Source organism: Lytechinus variegatus, chromosome 1 (assembly GCF_018143015.1).
Source record: "Lytechinus variegatus isolate NC3 chromosome 1, Lvar_3.0, whole genome shotgun sequence".
NCBI classification, from domain to species: Eukaryota; Metazoa; Echinodermata; class Echinoidea; order Temnopleuroida; family Toxopneustidae; genus Lytechinus; species Lytechinus variegatus.
The window spans coordinates 84,793,922-84,808,254 of NC_054740.1; the positions used below are offsets into that span (position 1 = coordinate 84,793,922).

General features: G+C 35.5%; 1 protein-coding gene across 1 annotated transcript in view; it reads right to left on the reverse strand.

The window, feature by feature from the left end:
- LOC121425969 overlaps positions 1-14,333 on the reverse strand; it is a 45,181-nt gene that overhangs the window by 15,796 nt on the left and 15,052 nt on the right. The window contains exon 3 of the mRNA XM_041622101.1: positions 11,190-11,331. Coding sequence (XP_041478035.1) covers positions 11,190-11,331 — 142 coding nt within the window. The remainder of the gene's footprint in view (positions 1-11,189; positions 11,332-14,333) is intronic.

A 14,333-nucleotide genomic window follows, 5' to 3' on the forward strand; every position in this document is an offset into this window, starting at 1 on the left:
GAAATCTATATATCAATATACTGATTTTTTTTTATTAAAGTATCTGAAGTCAAGTTCGAAACTTCCCCTCTTATTTAATATATTTTTGTCATATACAAAATCACATTCTGCTCTAAACATCAGTGATGAAATTTTTTAATAAAAATTTTCCTTCTTGCAAGATTAAAAAGTTGTTAAAAATCTGAAATGCACTTAAAATTCCATTTAAACTTTGAAGTGTTAGAAATTTTGGAAATTAAGTTAACATCAAACGAACTACAACTCGATACTCCTTTCTTTATCGGCCCTCCAGTTCTTGCATGAACGTCCATGACCCATTTTCACCTCTTTTTAATGACCACTTAAAAATACATTTCTTTTGAAATAGCTTCACACAAAACCCCTCTCATCTTAATGAAACACTATTGTGTCATGCTTTTGATTTGCAGCGCCAATTTAACTAATTTACACAACGACTCATTGTTAATGAAACAATTCATATTTCAGAAGAAATGTGAGCAAAGTCTGTGTCCTGAATAAGATAATTAATAGATGGGGTATTCTTCCATGAATTGGCTTATGAGATAATCAACAAGGTCGTTTACTATACAAATAAAAAGTTGATCAAAGAAACCAGGTGAAATGAAAGCTTGTAGTAATGAGCTGGTGTCTGATCATGCAGAGTACATGGTTACACATTCATAATAGAAGCAGCTTGTTAATATAAGTGGTTCTGGTGTAAGATTAATCTTTACATTACAAGTTATCAATTTGAAAGGTATTCATGAAAAAATGAATTATCTCAGGGGCAAAGAATTGGGGATTTCGCTTTTTACACCTTAACATCACAGCAATTAGCAGAGCTGTTTTGGCTCAGTGGAAAAGTCTCCTGACTTTGAACCACAAGGTCTGGGGTTTGAATCCCACCACAGCACTCGCGTCCTTTGGAAAGACGTTTATCTACATTTGCCACTCTCCACCCTGGTACAAAGAAATTCCTTGAATGCATGAAGCGTCTGATCAGTTTCAGCCGAGACGAGACCGAGACAATTAGCATTCGAGATTGAGATAAGACACTAGACACAGAAACACTGTCTTGGGACATGTCTTAAGACGAGACACATCTCGAGACACCCAACACTGAATAGTAGGCAGCATCTAGAAACATTGTAGTAAGTGTAATATAAATGTTGCATATTATTATATCAATTTAAAAAAAATTCTCCAAAAGATTAGTGAACAACTTAGACATGAATTTGCCAATTTAAACACACAAAGTGTTAAGAATGCTCAAGATGGTTACAATTATCTAAGGACTGTGACACACAGCTTGCTGTCTAATCACAAAGTTCTTTTGTTCAATTAATTGCACAGTATGATGAACAATGCGATTGATTATAAACATCAGCCACATCATTCAATTAAAACTTTGTGTAGCAGACTCAGAACAAGAGGTAATGGTCAGCATAAAATATAAGAAAATAAGAAGTAACGGCTCAGTCACAAATACCATTAATAACCACTAAACAAATGCCGCACAAGTGATTGTAAGAACATCGCAAGAACCATGTAGGTTTTGTACAATCGAGAGACAATTCTAGAAGTCTTGAATTCTTACAATGATTGTAAGAATGCCTGAAGTTGTTCAAAGAGGGTTGGTGTTCATATGAAATGAGATTTGTATGGTGTTCTTACAAATGACTCAAGGAGTTTTGTATGGTAGTTCAGACAAACTTGTATATTTTATGCTGACTTTGTTACAATTCAATAGGCCTTACTCCACTTTCATTTCTGAACCTACAAGTATGAATGAATGAAATATTCATAAGACAGAAACTTTACCAATTTTGTATTTTGATATGGCAAAACACTTTAATCATCATCTCAGACTGCTTGGTATTTTGTGTTAAACAAATGCTCTTCTAAGTTTTACAATTCTTGAATCACCTAATAACAATAGGGCAAAAAAATTAAATTGTATTTTTTTCCCGTAAATATGATCATTGGAGTAATTCTGCAAGTGAAAGCAAACTTTATATTGATTTCTTCTCATGATATTTATTGACAAAGAACTTAACTTAGTAAAAATTAAAAGATATAATAAGATATATCTGATGGAGACAGAGTTCTTTATAGGCCTAAGTTTATTGTCTCCCCTTAATATTTTTAATACTAAAATTGTATTTCTTCTTCTTTTAACACCTCATCTCTGGAGTATTTGTTATAAATAGAACAAACAAGTATATATTTTTGATTGTTTATTTCCAATATAAACCATAAAACATTAATATCCCAATTCTAATTTCATTTTCAATGATGAGGCATTCATTTACATCTTTGAGTAAACAAATAAATGTCAATATAATTTGAATAAGCCTTTTGGAGAAGTCAATAAGTCTGACTGCGGCATGTTTTATCACCTAACAAAAATATCTGTCTCCAAATTCATCTACTATAGAGAATAAATTGTTTCCGCCACTACTACTACATAGTGCTACTACATAGTCAGTGATTCTTGGTGATTGACTCAAAGGCCTTGTCATCTTATCCTGCTCGTTGAAATACAAAAAATATGAACCATTGCATAAATAACACGTAACTTATTTAAAGATAAAAAAACAACAAAAAGGATATATAAAATGATATGTAAATTTGGTATCAAATAAGTCTGTTCAATATAATCACCATTTGCTTAAGATTAAGACCACCTGACAATTGTGTGCATAGAACATGATATAATATGATGTAATGGAATCATTGAATCTGATCTCAATATTATTTGTTAGTGTTGATTCCATGTTTAGTTTGAATGGTTAAGAGTAAATAAGTTTAAAGAAATTATCCAAGAGCTTGACCAATCCTTTTGCTAAAAAAAATTTTTTTGAAGTAAAAATACTTTTGAAAACAAAAGAATTAGTCAAGCTATTTGACAATTTCTTTGAACTAATTTCCCCCTCAACCATTCACATAAAAAACAAAATCAATCACACTATATTAGGTAATTTTTTGATAAAAATGTTACAGTTTACAACAATTATTACCTATACTTTACACTCAGGTGGTCTTAAACTTTTGCAAATGCATCACTGTAAAAACTGTGGTGTTAGAACTGACACCAGTTGGTGTTAATAGAGGACCACACCCTGAGGTGTTAAAACTACACCCTAGAGATTGAACATAACACCAAAGAGTGTAAATATGACCAAAGGAGTTGTAATAACACCTATGGGTGTAAAACTAACACCACCAATTTAACATCGGTGTAAAACAACTGGTGTGGTCCTCTATGTACACCGATTAACACCACAGTTTTTGCTGTGTGATGGTCCGTTAATATTGACAAATCTGGGTGTACTTGATGCTTTATTGAACAAAATAAAAAAAAAGAAGAGAGATCTGAAATTTAGCTTTCCTGATAACTGTCATGAAAATAAGAACATACAGAGTAGTAAAGAGGATAGGCTTTGTTCAAATCCATGTACAGGAATTGCAAAGAGATCAGATAAGAAAGATCAAAAGAGATTAATGCATAAAATGATTAAAAAACATGAAATAAGAGCATTAAACTATAAGTTAGCTACAGAGAGGTAAAAAAAATACAAGAATAGAAAGAAATCTATGGGTAGAGATTGTAACATGACTTTGTAACCCCCAAATGGCACAAGGAATAGTTAAACCAAAGTGTCAGTGTTTTGTTAAGAGGAATTTGTCAAAAGTTTGTAACAGCTGTAATTGCTATGTCAGGAACATATTCTCAATTCAGTCATTATCTTTTTCATCATAAACAAGGGTGTGTGATGTTTTCAATCACATGACAATTTAAACTTTGAAATGATTTTAAACACATTTTATGCATGGGAGAATGAAACAGGAGACATAAGTAGAGTGAAGATGGAGAAGGAGGAGGATTATATGTTGGTTCAAATGCAGGAAGATATAGGAGAATTAGAGCAGAGACTGAGAAAGGCAGAGTCAAGAAGAGAAGAATTTTGGACACAAATTTTTGCAAAAGATGAGAATGGGAGAGGGAGAAAGGAAGGAGTGCAACAGACAAACTGACAGACAAAAGAAGCCTTAAAGCGGGATTGAAAATTCTGTTTGTTGTTGCTACATGGCTGATGATGGGCACACAAACAGAAAAGATAAACGAGGGAGGAGTTTTGGAGGATGATGTCATGAATAATTGATGCCAGGTTTCTCAATTACGGGTTTTCATTAAGAGCCCAGCCTATGATATATTCATCAGGCGAAGTGCAACGAAAACCGGGTTCATGGTCGCCGTCGAAGGCTACTCTTTCCATGAGCGGGAGGCCATGCTGTGTGGAGTTTCAGCTCGGGTTTTCCAGACAACCTGTTGGTGAGTGTCCCCAGAAAGGGGCCAGTATGAGGCAACAATTCACAGGAGACTGACATTCCAAAGGGGAGAAATATAAGACCAATTCCTTGTAAACTGGAGCTTCAACATGACTGAGTACTTAAACTTGTAATTCATGCAAATAATGAACAGGGCATGTAAATCAAGCAGGATGTTAAGTCAGAGGCAATGATGCGAGTAAATGTAATCATGATGGAGGATCAAATATGGATGAAAATCAGATATTAAAATCATTTAAAGGGGGAATCTAATAACTAACATTACAGACCTTGTTGGTTGATCCAATACAAATGTCTTTACAGCAAAAACATAATGATGAATTGAGAAATCATTTTTGATGCGTCATGCTACACACACAGATGTATGTCCACATTGACAGATATCTTGCATATTATTTTTTCAAATACCTTATGAAAAGATGATTATAGACACAATTTTAGACTTTTGATATCAGCAATAATGGCAGCCACCATGAACAACAAATTACCATGTTTTTCCCCCAATGATTCCCTATTCATGGGACAACAGTTAGTTCTGTTCTGAAAAAAATTGTGAAATATCATTTCATTACACAAAGACCATCAATTGACATTGATTTTTCATCTTCACTTAAAAAGCTTAAACACAGGTCTTATATAAAACAGAATGATATAAAAGATGGTCGAAACCAACCATTTCATTGCTCTAAAACACCATCACTTTGAAAATTATACCAAGTGAAATGTAAAATTAAAATGTTGTTCTATATTTCCTGAATGCTGCAGTCACAATTCCCCTCTGGTGCCCGCATGGTGAGTAAAAAACAGCTGTTCTATTTATTTTTATTCAAACTACCTATATGTAGCTGGTGCAAAAATGTTAACATGGCTGTTTTCGACTCACAGTACCGCCACTGTAGGGGAAATATAACTGGCCATTAGGAAGTTAAGCCCAATTAGGATAAAAAAAACCCCACATACATTTAAGTTTGATGATTTTATTTGACAGAAATTGTATGATTTCTTTTGCACCCGGTAAGGTATATAGTAGTATATATGGCTGCTAATTTAGCAGGTGCATTTTATATTTCATCTTTCTAACCTTGATATAATGGCCATGAGACAATGAGAATTATTACATTTCAGCTGCAATCTAACAAACCAATATTACTGATCAAATGAAATGAGACGCATTTTCACCAGCATCAATAAAGGAATTCTTGTATTTGGCATAGTATCCCCTTTTTCTTGCATTCACAATATAGACACTGTCTCTTACAATGAGTTCCTATAACTATTTCTTCTTTATTCATGAATCAATTAATAAACACTAGGTTAGCCTTTGTGACTTGAAAATTGTACTCTAGACATTTAATTCTATCATTTTTTACCTATAAAAAATATCGACATAATAATCATAATAGGCATTTATATAGCGCCATCTATCTAGAAATATTCTATTCCGAGGCGCGTTGTTATTATTATTACCCCGGCTTTAGCTCGAGCTGCCTTTCAGCGCTCATGCATAAAAATCTCTGTTGGGATTGGTTAAAAAAACTCAAGAAAGAAACAAAAAAGAATGACTCTTAATGAATAAATGTTTGAAAAAACCCTATTGATCATACTAAGAGCTTTGGAAAGTAACTGTTCAGTTTATTCTTTTAAACATTATCCATTTCTTCCATAAATTTTCAGTTATGCTGGTTTTTAAAAGGGATAATCCAAACACATCTCAAATTTATCCTTCCAAAACAGTTGAATCAGTACAAAACAATAGAAACCACATCATCTATTATTCAAATGGTACAAATGCCAGATGCAAGAGTATTTTGATGTGAGTGTGAAGGGGGGGGGGGAGAGACTGTAATATATACCCTTGTTTTCACCAGTGGTTGCCCCCTCCCCGTACCTGACTGGAGCACCAACATTGCATAGAAGTTGGCTGTAATGGGGATGAGAATAGATCATTTATTAACCATTAATACTATAGAATCATTCAGAAAACTCACATTTCCTTCCTATTGGGTTATTTTCAGTCTTACAGGGCTGCAGCACTTTATTAAAACCATCAAAGTTCAGGGTTACAACTCTATCACAATAAATGTCAATTTGGACTGGAAAATTTTGTAATAAAGGCCAAGGTAATATCCTGACCCCTCCTCCTTTCTTTTTCCTGTAAACGCTGCTTGGATTTGAGTTGGATTTTTTTTGTCCACTAAAAATAATATGGGTAATTATCACATAAATCAGTGTCAGCACCTCCAAAAGGATGTGGAAACTGAACTAAATTGAGATTTACTCCAATTCATCTTGGTTTATGAAAGACAGCATCAATCAGGTTCAAAGGAGCTTTTCAGGAAGCATCGATTCCATCATTAGTAACAACTTTGCTCTGAACCAATCAGACGCACAGATTCTAGTCGGTTGTAACAGTTGGTAGATAGTGAAAAATCACTTACAAACAGTGGCATAAACAGGGGTGTGGTTCCAGGGGTTCCACCTCCCCAAAAAAATTTGTGTGAAGACCTTTTTTTTGGCTTGTCAAATCTGTTTGAGGTACGAAACAATGTAAAATTTGTGGTGAACACTTTTTTTTTTGGGGGGGGGGGGTTGTCAATATTTCATTCAGCTTGAATTCCCTCCCTATACAAAATCCTGCATACGCTACTGCTTACAAATTTATCAAGAAATTTACATGTTTAAACCACAATGCAAAATGTAATTTTTTCAAAATCTGGTTCTGGTTAGTAAAATTCATAGGTACAAGACCCATGATGATGCCCTCAAAGTATGGCAATTCCGCCCTCAGAACTTTTCCATTTGGCCAGTGACACTTTGCTAAGTTTTTTATTTTTTAAATCACTTATATGTCACAATATGAAACATGCCTCAATATCATTATATTGTGTATCCCCGCAACTGAAATAAAACTCATGGCAGTCAAGATAATATGGCTTTCAAACAAAGTTCAGTGAGTTTTGAGTTGTTTCTGCTGGTCCTTCTTTGTTACTTGATGTTATAGAAGTCCCTAACTAACTCAGTCTGGGCAGCTATTTAAAGACAAAATTATGATTACTATTGACTTTCACTGAATTTTGAAATCTTGCCTAAGTTTGCCTGTATTTCATATAAAACTTATGAATTTGTTTGATAAAGTGCTCACAAAATATGGGTTAAATTGCACATGAGAGCATCTAGAACCCCTGAGCCTCAAGGGCCCTAAGTGGAACTTGCATACCAGCTGTTATCTTTGATCTTCTGAAAAACATTCAATGATAGATTCATGATCGTTAACCAATGAATGAAATGATAATACCAGCATAAAAATGGCTGGTGTCGACCCTATATATAAATATAAACACTTTATTAGACTTGACTTTCATTTTTTTAAAACCGCAATGAAGTTGAATGTTCTGTCATGGCATCACCTATCAAAGGTCTGATGGACCTACTCCAGATGATCAGGGGCAGGTTCATAAGGAGTTGCAATCAAACCTAACTTGATGATCAACCAATCAGAAGCCTGACCACAAGGGTGAAATAACGGGGTCTTCAGAACTAAGTACATACTGGGCAATGTGAAAAACAAGGTCTGCGGAACGGGATTTCAGTACAGTAGCTTCGGTGCAGGCTAATACTTTGCATGTAGATGTGGGCAATAGCCGTGCGTGGAGCTACTAACAGAGGGATTTGTGAAGCCGTGCTTGCAGCTCTCGCATGTGGTGCTCGTGCTGGACAATTTTGGTAGGGCTAAGGAACTGATATGTTTTGTGACGGGCACTTAAAATGAAATGTCAAAATACATGAATTATTTCAATAGTGAATGATGTATATCTCTCCATCATAAAAGACCAAAAATAGTAGGGGCACATTTGATATTGTGTCCCCCCTACTATTTTTGGTAAGGGGGACACGTCAAACATGGGATTTCCGCCCATGGTAACGGGGGTCTTGCGAGTGAGGTGGCTTCTGAATGGAAATTTTGTCATTCGGAGTATCTAGAGAACTGAAAGTTAGGTCTGAAAAAGGGGGCCATCAAAGCGGCACGTCCTCTTACCACCGATACTGTGAGTGCCCCCCCATCCCCAGTGTTGAATATTCATTTTGTTCAAAACACATTCCAATAAACAATGTGAACTGCCATTTCAAATGTGCAATTGATCACAAATCATTGTGATACATGCCTACAATAAGGGCCTGGTAATCTGCTTCTCTCACTGGAACTGAGGACGTAAGACAATCACACCTGCACGTTTCCAAATCATCCTGTTATTTCTGATCCAGCAAAATATCCCAATTTAGAACGAGCTGCAGATAATTTCTAATGAAGATGCAATCAATTTGTTTTTTCGATAAGCTCCAAATCTCGAGATAACAATCGGGAGTCAACTCAAGGCTTTTATGGAAAATAGCATTGGTTTACAGCAAATTTTCCAACCCAATTCTCAGGGGAGGACATGCCTCAAGCTCAAGTGAGAATCCCAGATTCAGGGTTTCTTGAACTCCAAGATCAATCAAGGAGGACTAATTTGACTACAATCTTGAGAAAGGACAAACTCTGACTTTTGATCAACTGACCATTTGACCATTGCTCAATGGTGGCCTCCCTAAATAAAGGGAAAGACAAAGAAAAAAAAGTGCTCCAATTTACAGGGAATGGGGCGTTAGCACAATTTGTTTCAATCTTGGCAATATCTGGTGTAGCTACGATCATGGACCTATTGCTACAAGAGAGTCATTACAATTCCTACACCCAGAAAAAATAATTGAGAATGAGAGGAAATATTAATTTCGAAATATCTCAGGCGATATGAACTTATGTTTTAATAAACATTATCATCCACTTTAGAACATATACGAAATACCAGCAAAAGTATAGCTTGCGTGTACATAGACAGTTCAGGGATATGCTGGGTTGATTTTAAACTCAACAAAGGTCAAAAAAGGTTTTTACTTTCAGTAAAAAAATGACAAAACAAAATACTTTTTGTTATATATCAGTGATAGTTCTGAAAACGTTTTTGTGTGTCTGATTATGCACTGGTACAAAAATGTGACTAAAATGTCTATAAAACAAAAAAAAAAGACACAGAGCATATGCTTACTGCTACAAAAGAGTAGAGGAAAATAGTATAGATTTCACAGAGATAAACTGCAGAAAAGGAAGTTATGAAATATGATTCCAACGAGGTAATTTGTGTCTTTGAGTAACATCATTCATTTTGTGTTCCAATCATACTTTTTATTGGCCTTTTGGCATACTGTACGAAAAGTGGGAACATTTCATAACAAAACAGAGATGAAGTAATTTTTTTTTTTTTTTTGGGGGGGGAGAAGAAATATTTCCCTAATACAAGAGCTTGTACATGTACTTCATTTATTAATTTGCTGACATTGAGGTGGTATAAACAGCCTACTGATTAGACATGGTTCCAAAAGTCTGCGTCTTTTAGCAGGAATCTTGCTTTAAAGGCACTATTATGCTTTTCACACTGCACATATTTTCCACAACCCCGGAAAACTCGGGGGGGGGGGGTTAAGCTTAGCCCACTTCGGTTTCTTGCCATGGGTTAGATGCAGTGTGAAACGAAACCGGGCTAAGCATTAGCCAATCACGGAAGTCAAACTGCACGTTAATCCTACTCTGTGTGGCAAAATCATTGATATTCATGAGCTGTGCCATAGTCTGGGGTTAAGGAAATACAGTGTGAAGCCATGAAGTGGCACAACGTCCCAAAATCACGTGAAAAGTCAATTTTTAGTTTTTTTAAGTTTTAGTATTCTCTAGCCATGGTCTATCATTTCACTGAAATTTAGAACCCAATTCTCTCAAATTAGTGAGATAATTAAAGCGAACAAACGACACAAGCCTTAAAATCCTATGTAAAAAAATACACGAAGTTGCACACAGGTGCGCGCCATTTCTACGCACAAAACGACACTTGTGTTTGAATCACTGCTACGTCAAGATTTGATGTTCATTCGATACATTTTTTAACATGGAATGCAGCAGTAGATACCTGGCTCTTGGTATGTGCATTCTTCATGCTGTTAAACTTCACAACCATATAGCAATGGGCATCTTTATTCGTGTTTATCTCGAATAGTGATTACGCGCATCAACTGTCACGTGTGCCACTTCGTGGATTCTGTGACGTCGCTGAATCCACGAAGTGGCACAACGTCCCAAAATTACGTGAAAAGTAAATTGTGAGTATCTTTCTGTTTTAGTATTCAATTTCAAGTATCTTTCAGCTTTAGTATGCCTTGGCTATGGTCTATCATTTCACTGAAATTTTAGAACCAAATTCTCTGTAGTTAATGAGATAATTAAAGTGAAAAAAAAAACATACTAGCCTCAAAATCCGGTGTAAAATAATCCACGAAATGGCATGCACGTGCGTGCCATTTCTACGCACGCTGAAGTAATATTTTCCACAAAACGACACTTATCATGCTTGTGTTTGAATCACTGCTATGTCAAGATTTGATGCTCATTTGATAAAATGTTTACATGGGAAGCAGGAGTAAATACTTGGCTAGTGGTATGTACATTCTTTATTCTGCTAAACTTCACAATCCTATAGCAACTAGCAATTGAAAATGTAAAAATCTTTAATCGCGTTTATCTCGAAAAGTGATTTTGCGCATCAACGGTCGCGTGTGCCACTTCATGGATTCGGCGACGATGTGAAGATAAAAGATGAAAAGACGCTTGCAGCTTTGCTGGATTGCTGTGAGTGAGACAGTGCTGTGACTTTTGCCTGCCTGAGGAACTGGGGTTGAGGCGCTTCAGGGTGTAGGCTTATGGCATTGGAGGATGCGGCATGGGTTGGTATGACAAGGGTTATACGTACCATCTTTTGACATGCCAACACCAAGACATTTTTTCCACCTGCAGAGTTGACACTGATTTCTCGTGTAGAGGGATATCTCACATTGTCCATTATTTGAACATGTGTAGGATTCATGTTGGTTGAGACTCCGCCTGAAGAAACCCTGCAATGGATATAAAAATAGATCAAAGAAAAGAATATATAACTGAAATGATAACAAGAATATTGTTTTTATGTAGTTTATTATAAACTGGAACAGTGTCTCTCGGCATGTTACAGATATTTTATTATTTAGGAAATTATTTGATTGGATTAAACTATCAAAGATAGCTGAAGAAAACAAAAAAAAATTAAAATTATTATTGGAAAGAGCCAATGTTATAAAATATGTGGCATGCATCATTTTGTACTGGCTATTTCTCCACTGAGAATGGCAATTTGAATGTATCAAAAATTAACATACAAATTTTATATTTAGATGCTGCTTTAGGATCTTTTATGAAAACCACAAACTTTAAAAAGGAACCACATCACACAGGAATAAAACAAAATAATGAGGTAATAGGAAAGACCCCAGGGCCATTACATATTAAAGGAGAATGAAACCATTGGAACAAGATAGCTTGTGTGAAAACAGAAAAATCAAAGAAACAGATCAACGAAAGTTTGAGAAAAATCAGACAAATAATGAGAAAGTTATGAGCATTTGAATATTGCAATCACTATAGCTATGAAGATAGCAAATTGGCAATGCGACAAAGATGTGTGACGTCACTTGTGAACAACTCTCCCCATTATTTTAGTATATATTTCACTTGAATTGCCTCTTTTATCACATCTATCCATAGATAATGTGTTCTTTCTACATGAGGGCATGTACATGTAATACACATTTTTAAGAATACATGTACATCATGGATAAAGAGTTTGTATCATCATAAGTAAAAGCAAAATGAGACATTTTGAGGGTATTTTATAGTCCACCAAAGGGAAAGTTGTTCATCAGTGACATCACATATCCTTGTCGCATTGCCAATGGGAGAATCTCCATAGCATTAGTGATTGCAATATTCAAATGCTCATAACTTTCTCATTATTTGTCCGATTTTTCTCAAACTTCCTTTATTCTTATTCTTTGATTTTTGTACCTACACAAGCCTATTTGTTCCAAAGGTTTCATTCCATATTAAACAGTTACTATTATATAGGGATGCCAGTTGGGATTGATCAGAGGGCCTGAAAATCACATGTACACAAAAATGCTAAAACTATGGCCTGAAAATAAATTGCCAGAGCCTGAATGCAGGTTTTTGCCTGAAAACTGGCATACCTGATTATAGTAACTTCACTATCCAATAGTACATTCCATGGAATCCTTGATTTTGATTGGCTGTTGATGTAACTATGGTAATTACCACTAGAAAGCAGGCTTAAAGGTGTGGTTCTGTTTCAAAATATATATTTTGAATGGAACACATATATGAGAAGTGTGAGATTTTTTAAATGAATTAATACTGACAGTCATGACAATGGGGGTAGGAGGCATATATTCTCTCAAAACAAAATTAAGGGAGCAGAATGACACTAACTTTTATCAATCTTATTTACAATTGGACTCATCAAAATTTGAGCTAAGTCTTACATATTACCATATTTACTTCATATATTGTAAGTAATCTCTTAGTGTAATCTGTGAATTCCAGGTTTTTGGGGAATGAAAAGAAGTTTGTTAAACTTTAAGAAAAGAGAATGTAATACAATGATTCAACTCCCACCCATAATGCCATCACCACAATGATGTTAATCATTATTGTTACACATGTGGCTCTGGTTCTTAACAAACACATTCTTCTTTCTTTACCCAACAAGACATCCATCACTCTGAGCCTCCTACACACTTCCAGGTGTCACTTGCACAATACCACATTAACAAACACTAGGAAAATTGAAATAGAAAAGGTGCGATCGTTATCAGCAACCCTCTGCTTCTTGTGCGCATCCTTCTCTCACGATCCGTCATGTCGACGGTAACCGGGCTGCTTCAAAGGCAACACGCTCCGAGGGTGTGAAAACCAGTTTCCTGTAATTGTCCCAAGATTGAACTTCTAACGGCCTTCGATCCTCTTCCTCCGAGATTGCGATTTGGCCGCTGCTAATCCCGAAGATCAGAATTTTCTAATCCGGGGATGACGCTTCACATTTTTCCGTCAACAATTCAACGTGACAGAGAAAGGATACTTCTGTCAGCGGGCATTTATTTTGAGGAGTCTGCCAATCAGCGGGGATGCAAAGTGAAGGTGATCACCTATTAAGGTAACATACTGAATGTATTTAACACTTTACAAATGTACACAAACATTTACAGAAATCATGCTAGAAGCCCCTGATGTGTCTTGAAGGCTATGGGGCTGACACAGCCAGAAGTTGGATGACATCCACTTTAAGGACTGGGCAGCTTAAACTGATATATCACGCTTCTCATATTACACCCCCCTACAAAAGTACAAATATTCTGGGGAAAAAAATGAAATAAAGCTCTTTACATGATCAAACGACAGATCCTAACATGTATAAGTGTTTATTTTTTCAAGTGAATGAGATTAAAGAAAATGATAAAGCATGTTACAAAGCAATTTTCAGAGTCATAAAAATGCAATCAATTTTCAACAATAAATGGTATAAATAAAGGAACATTTCAAAGTCCATAATCCTTCAATAACTCAAAAAGGTAGTTGTAAATTATTCTTCCATTGAAACTGCATTACTATTATATGCAGTTTCAACAGGTAAAAACATGTTTTGGGCATACTTTGGGGGAAAACAAGAAAATCCAATATAAATGCCTAAAAGTTACAGAAAGTGAAGGAAAAAGTAAAGCAGTGGTGTAACTAAAATGTACTGTGATACTATCCTCAAAATGAGGAAATAACAAGTCCTCAAGGCGAATAAAAGATGATTTTCAATGGGCTAGCAATTAGATCTGCAGACTTGCTTGAAAGGCATGTATGTTTTGCTGCAAAAAAACTGTATATGACCCTTCTCAGGTTTCTCTTATGCACATACTTGGAAGGAGTGGGACTTGAAAGGGAATGAGTAGTTATGAGTGCTCTCACATAAAGAAAATTCACTAGTTTGCTGCTTCTGAGAAAAATGAGGGCAACAGAG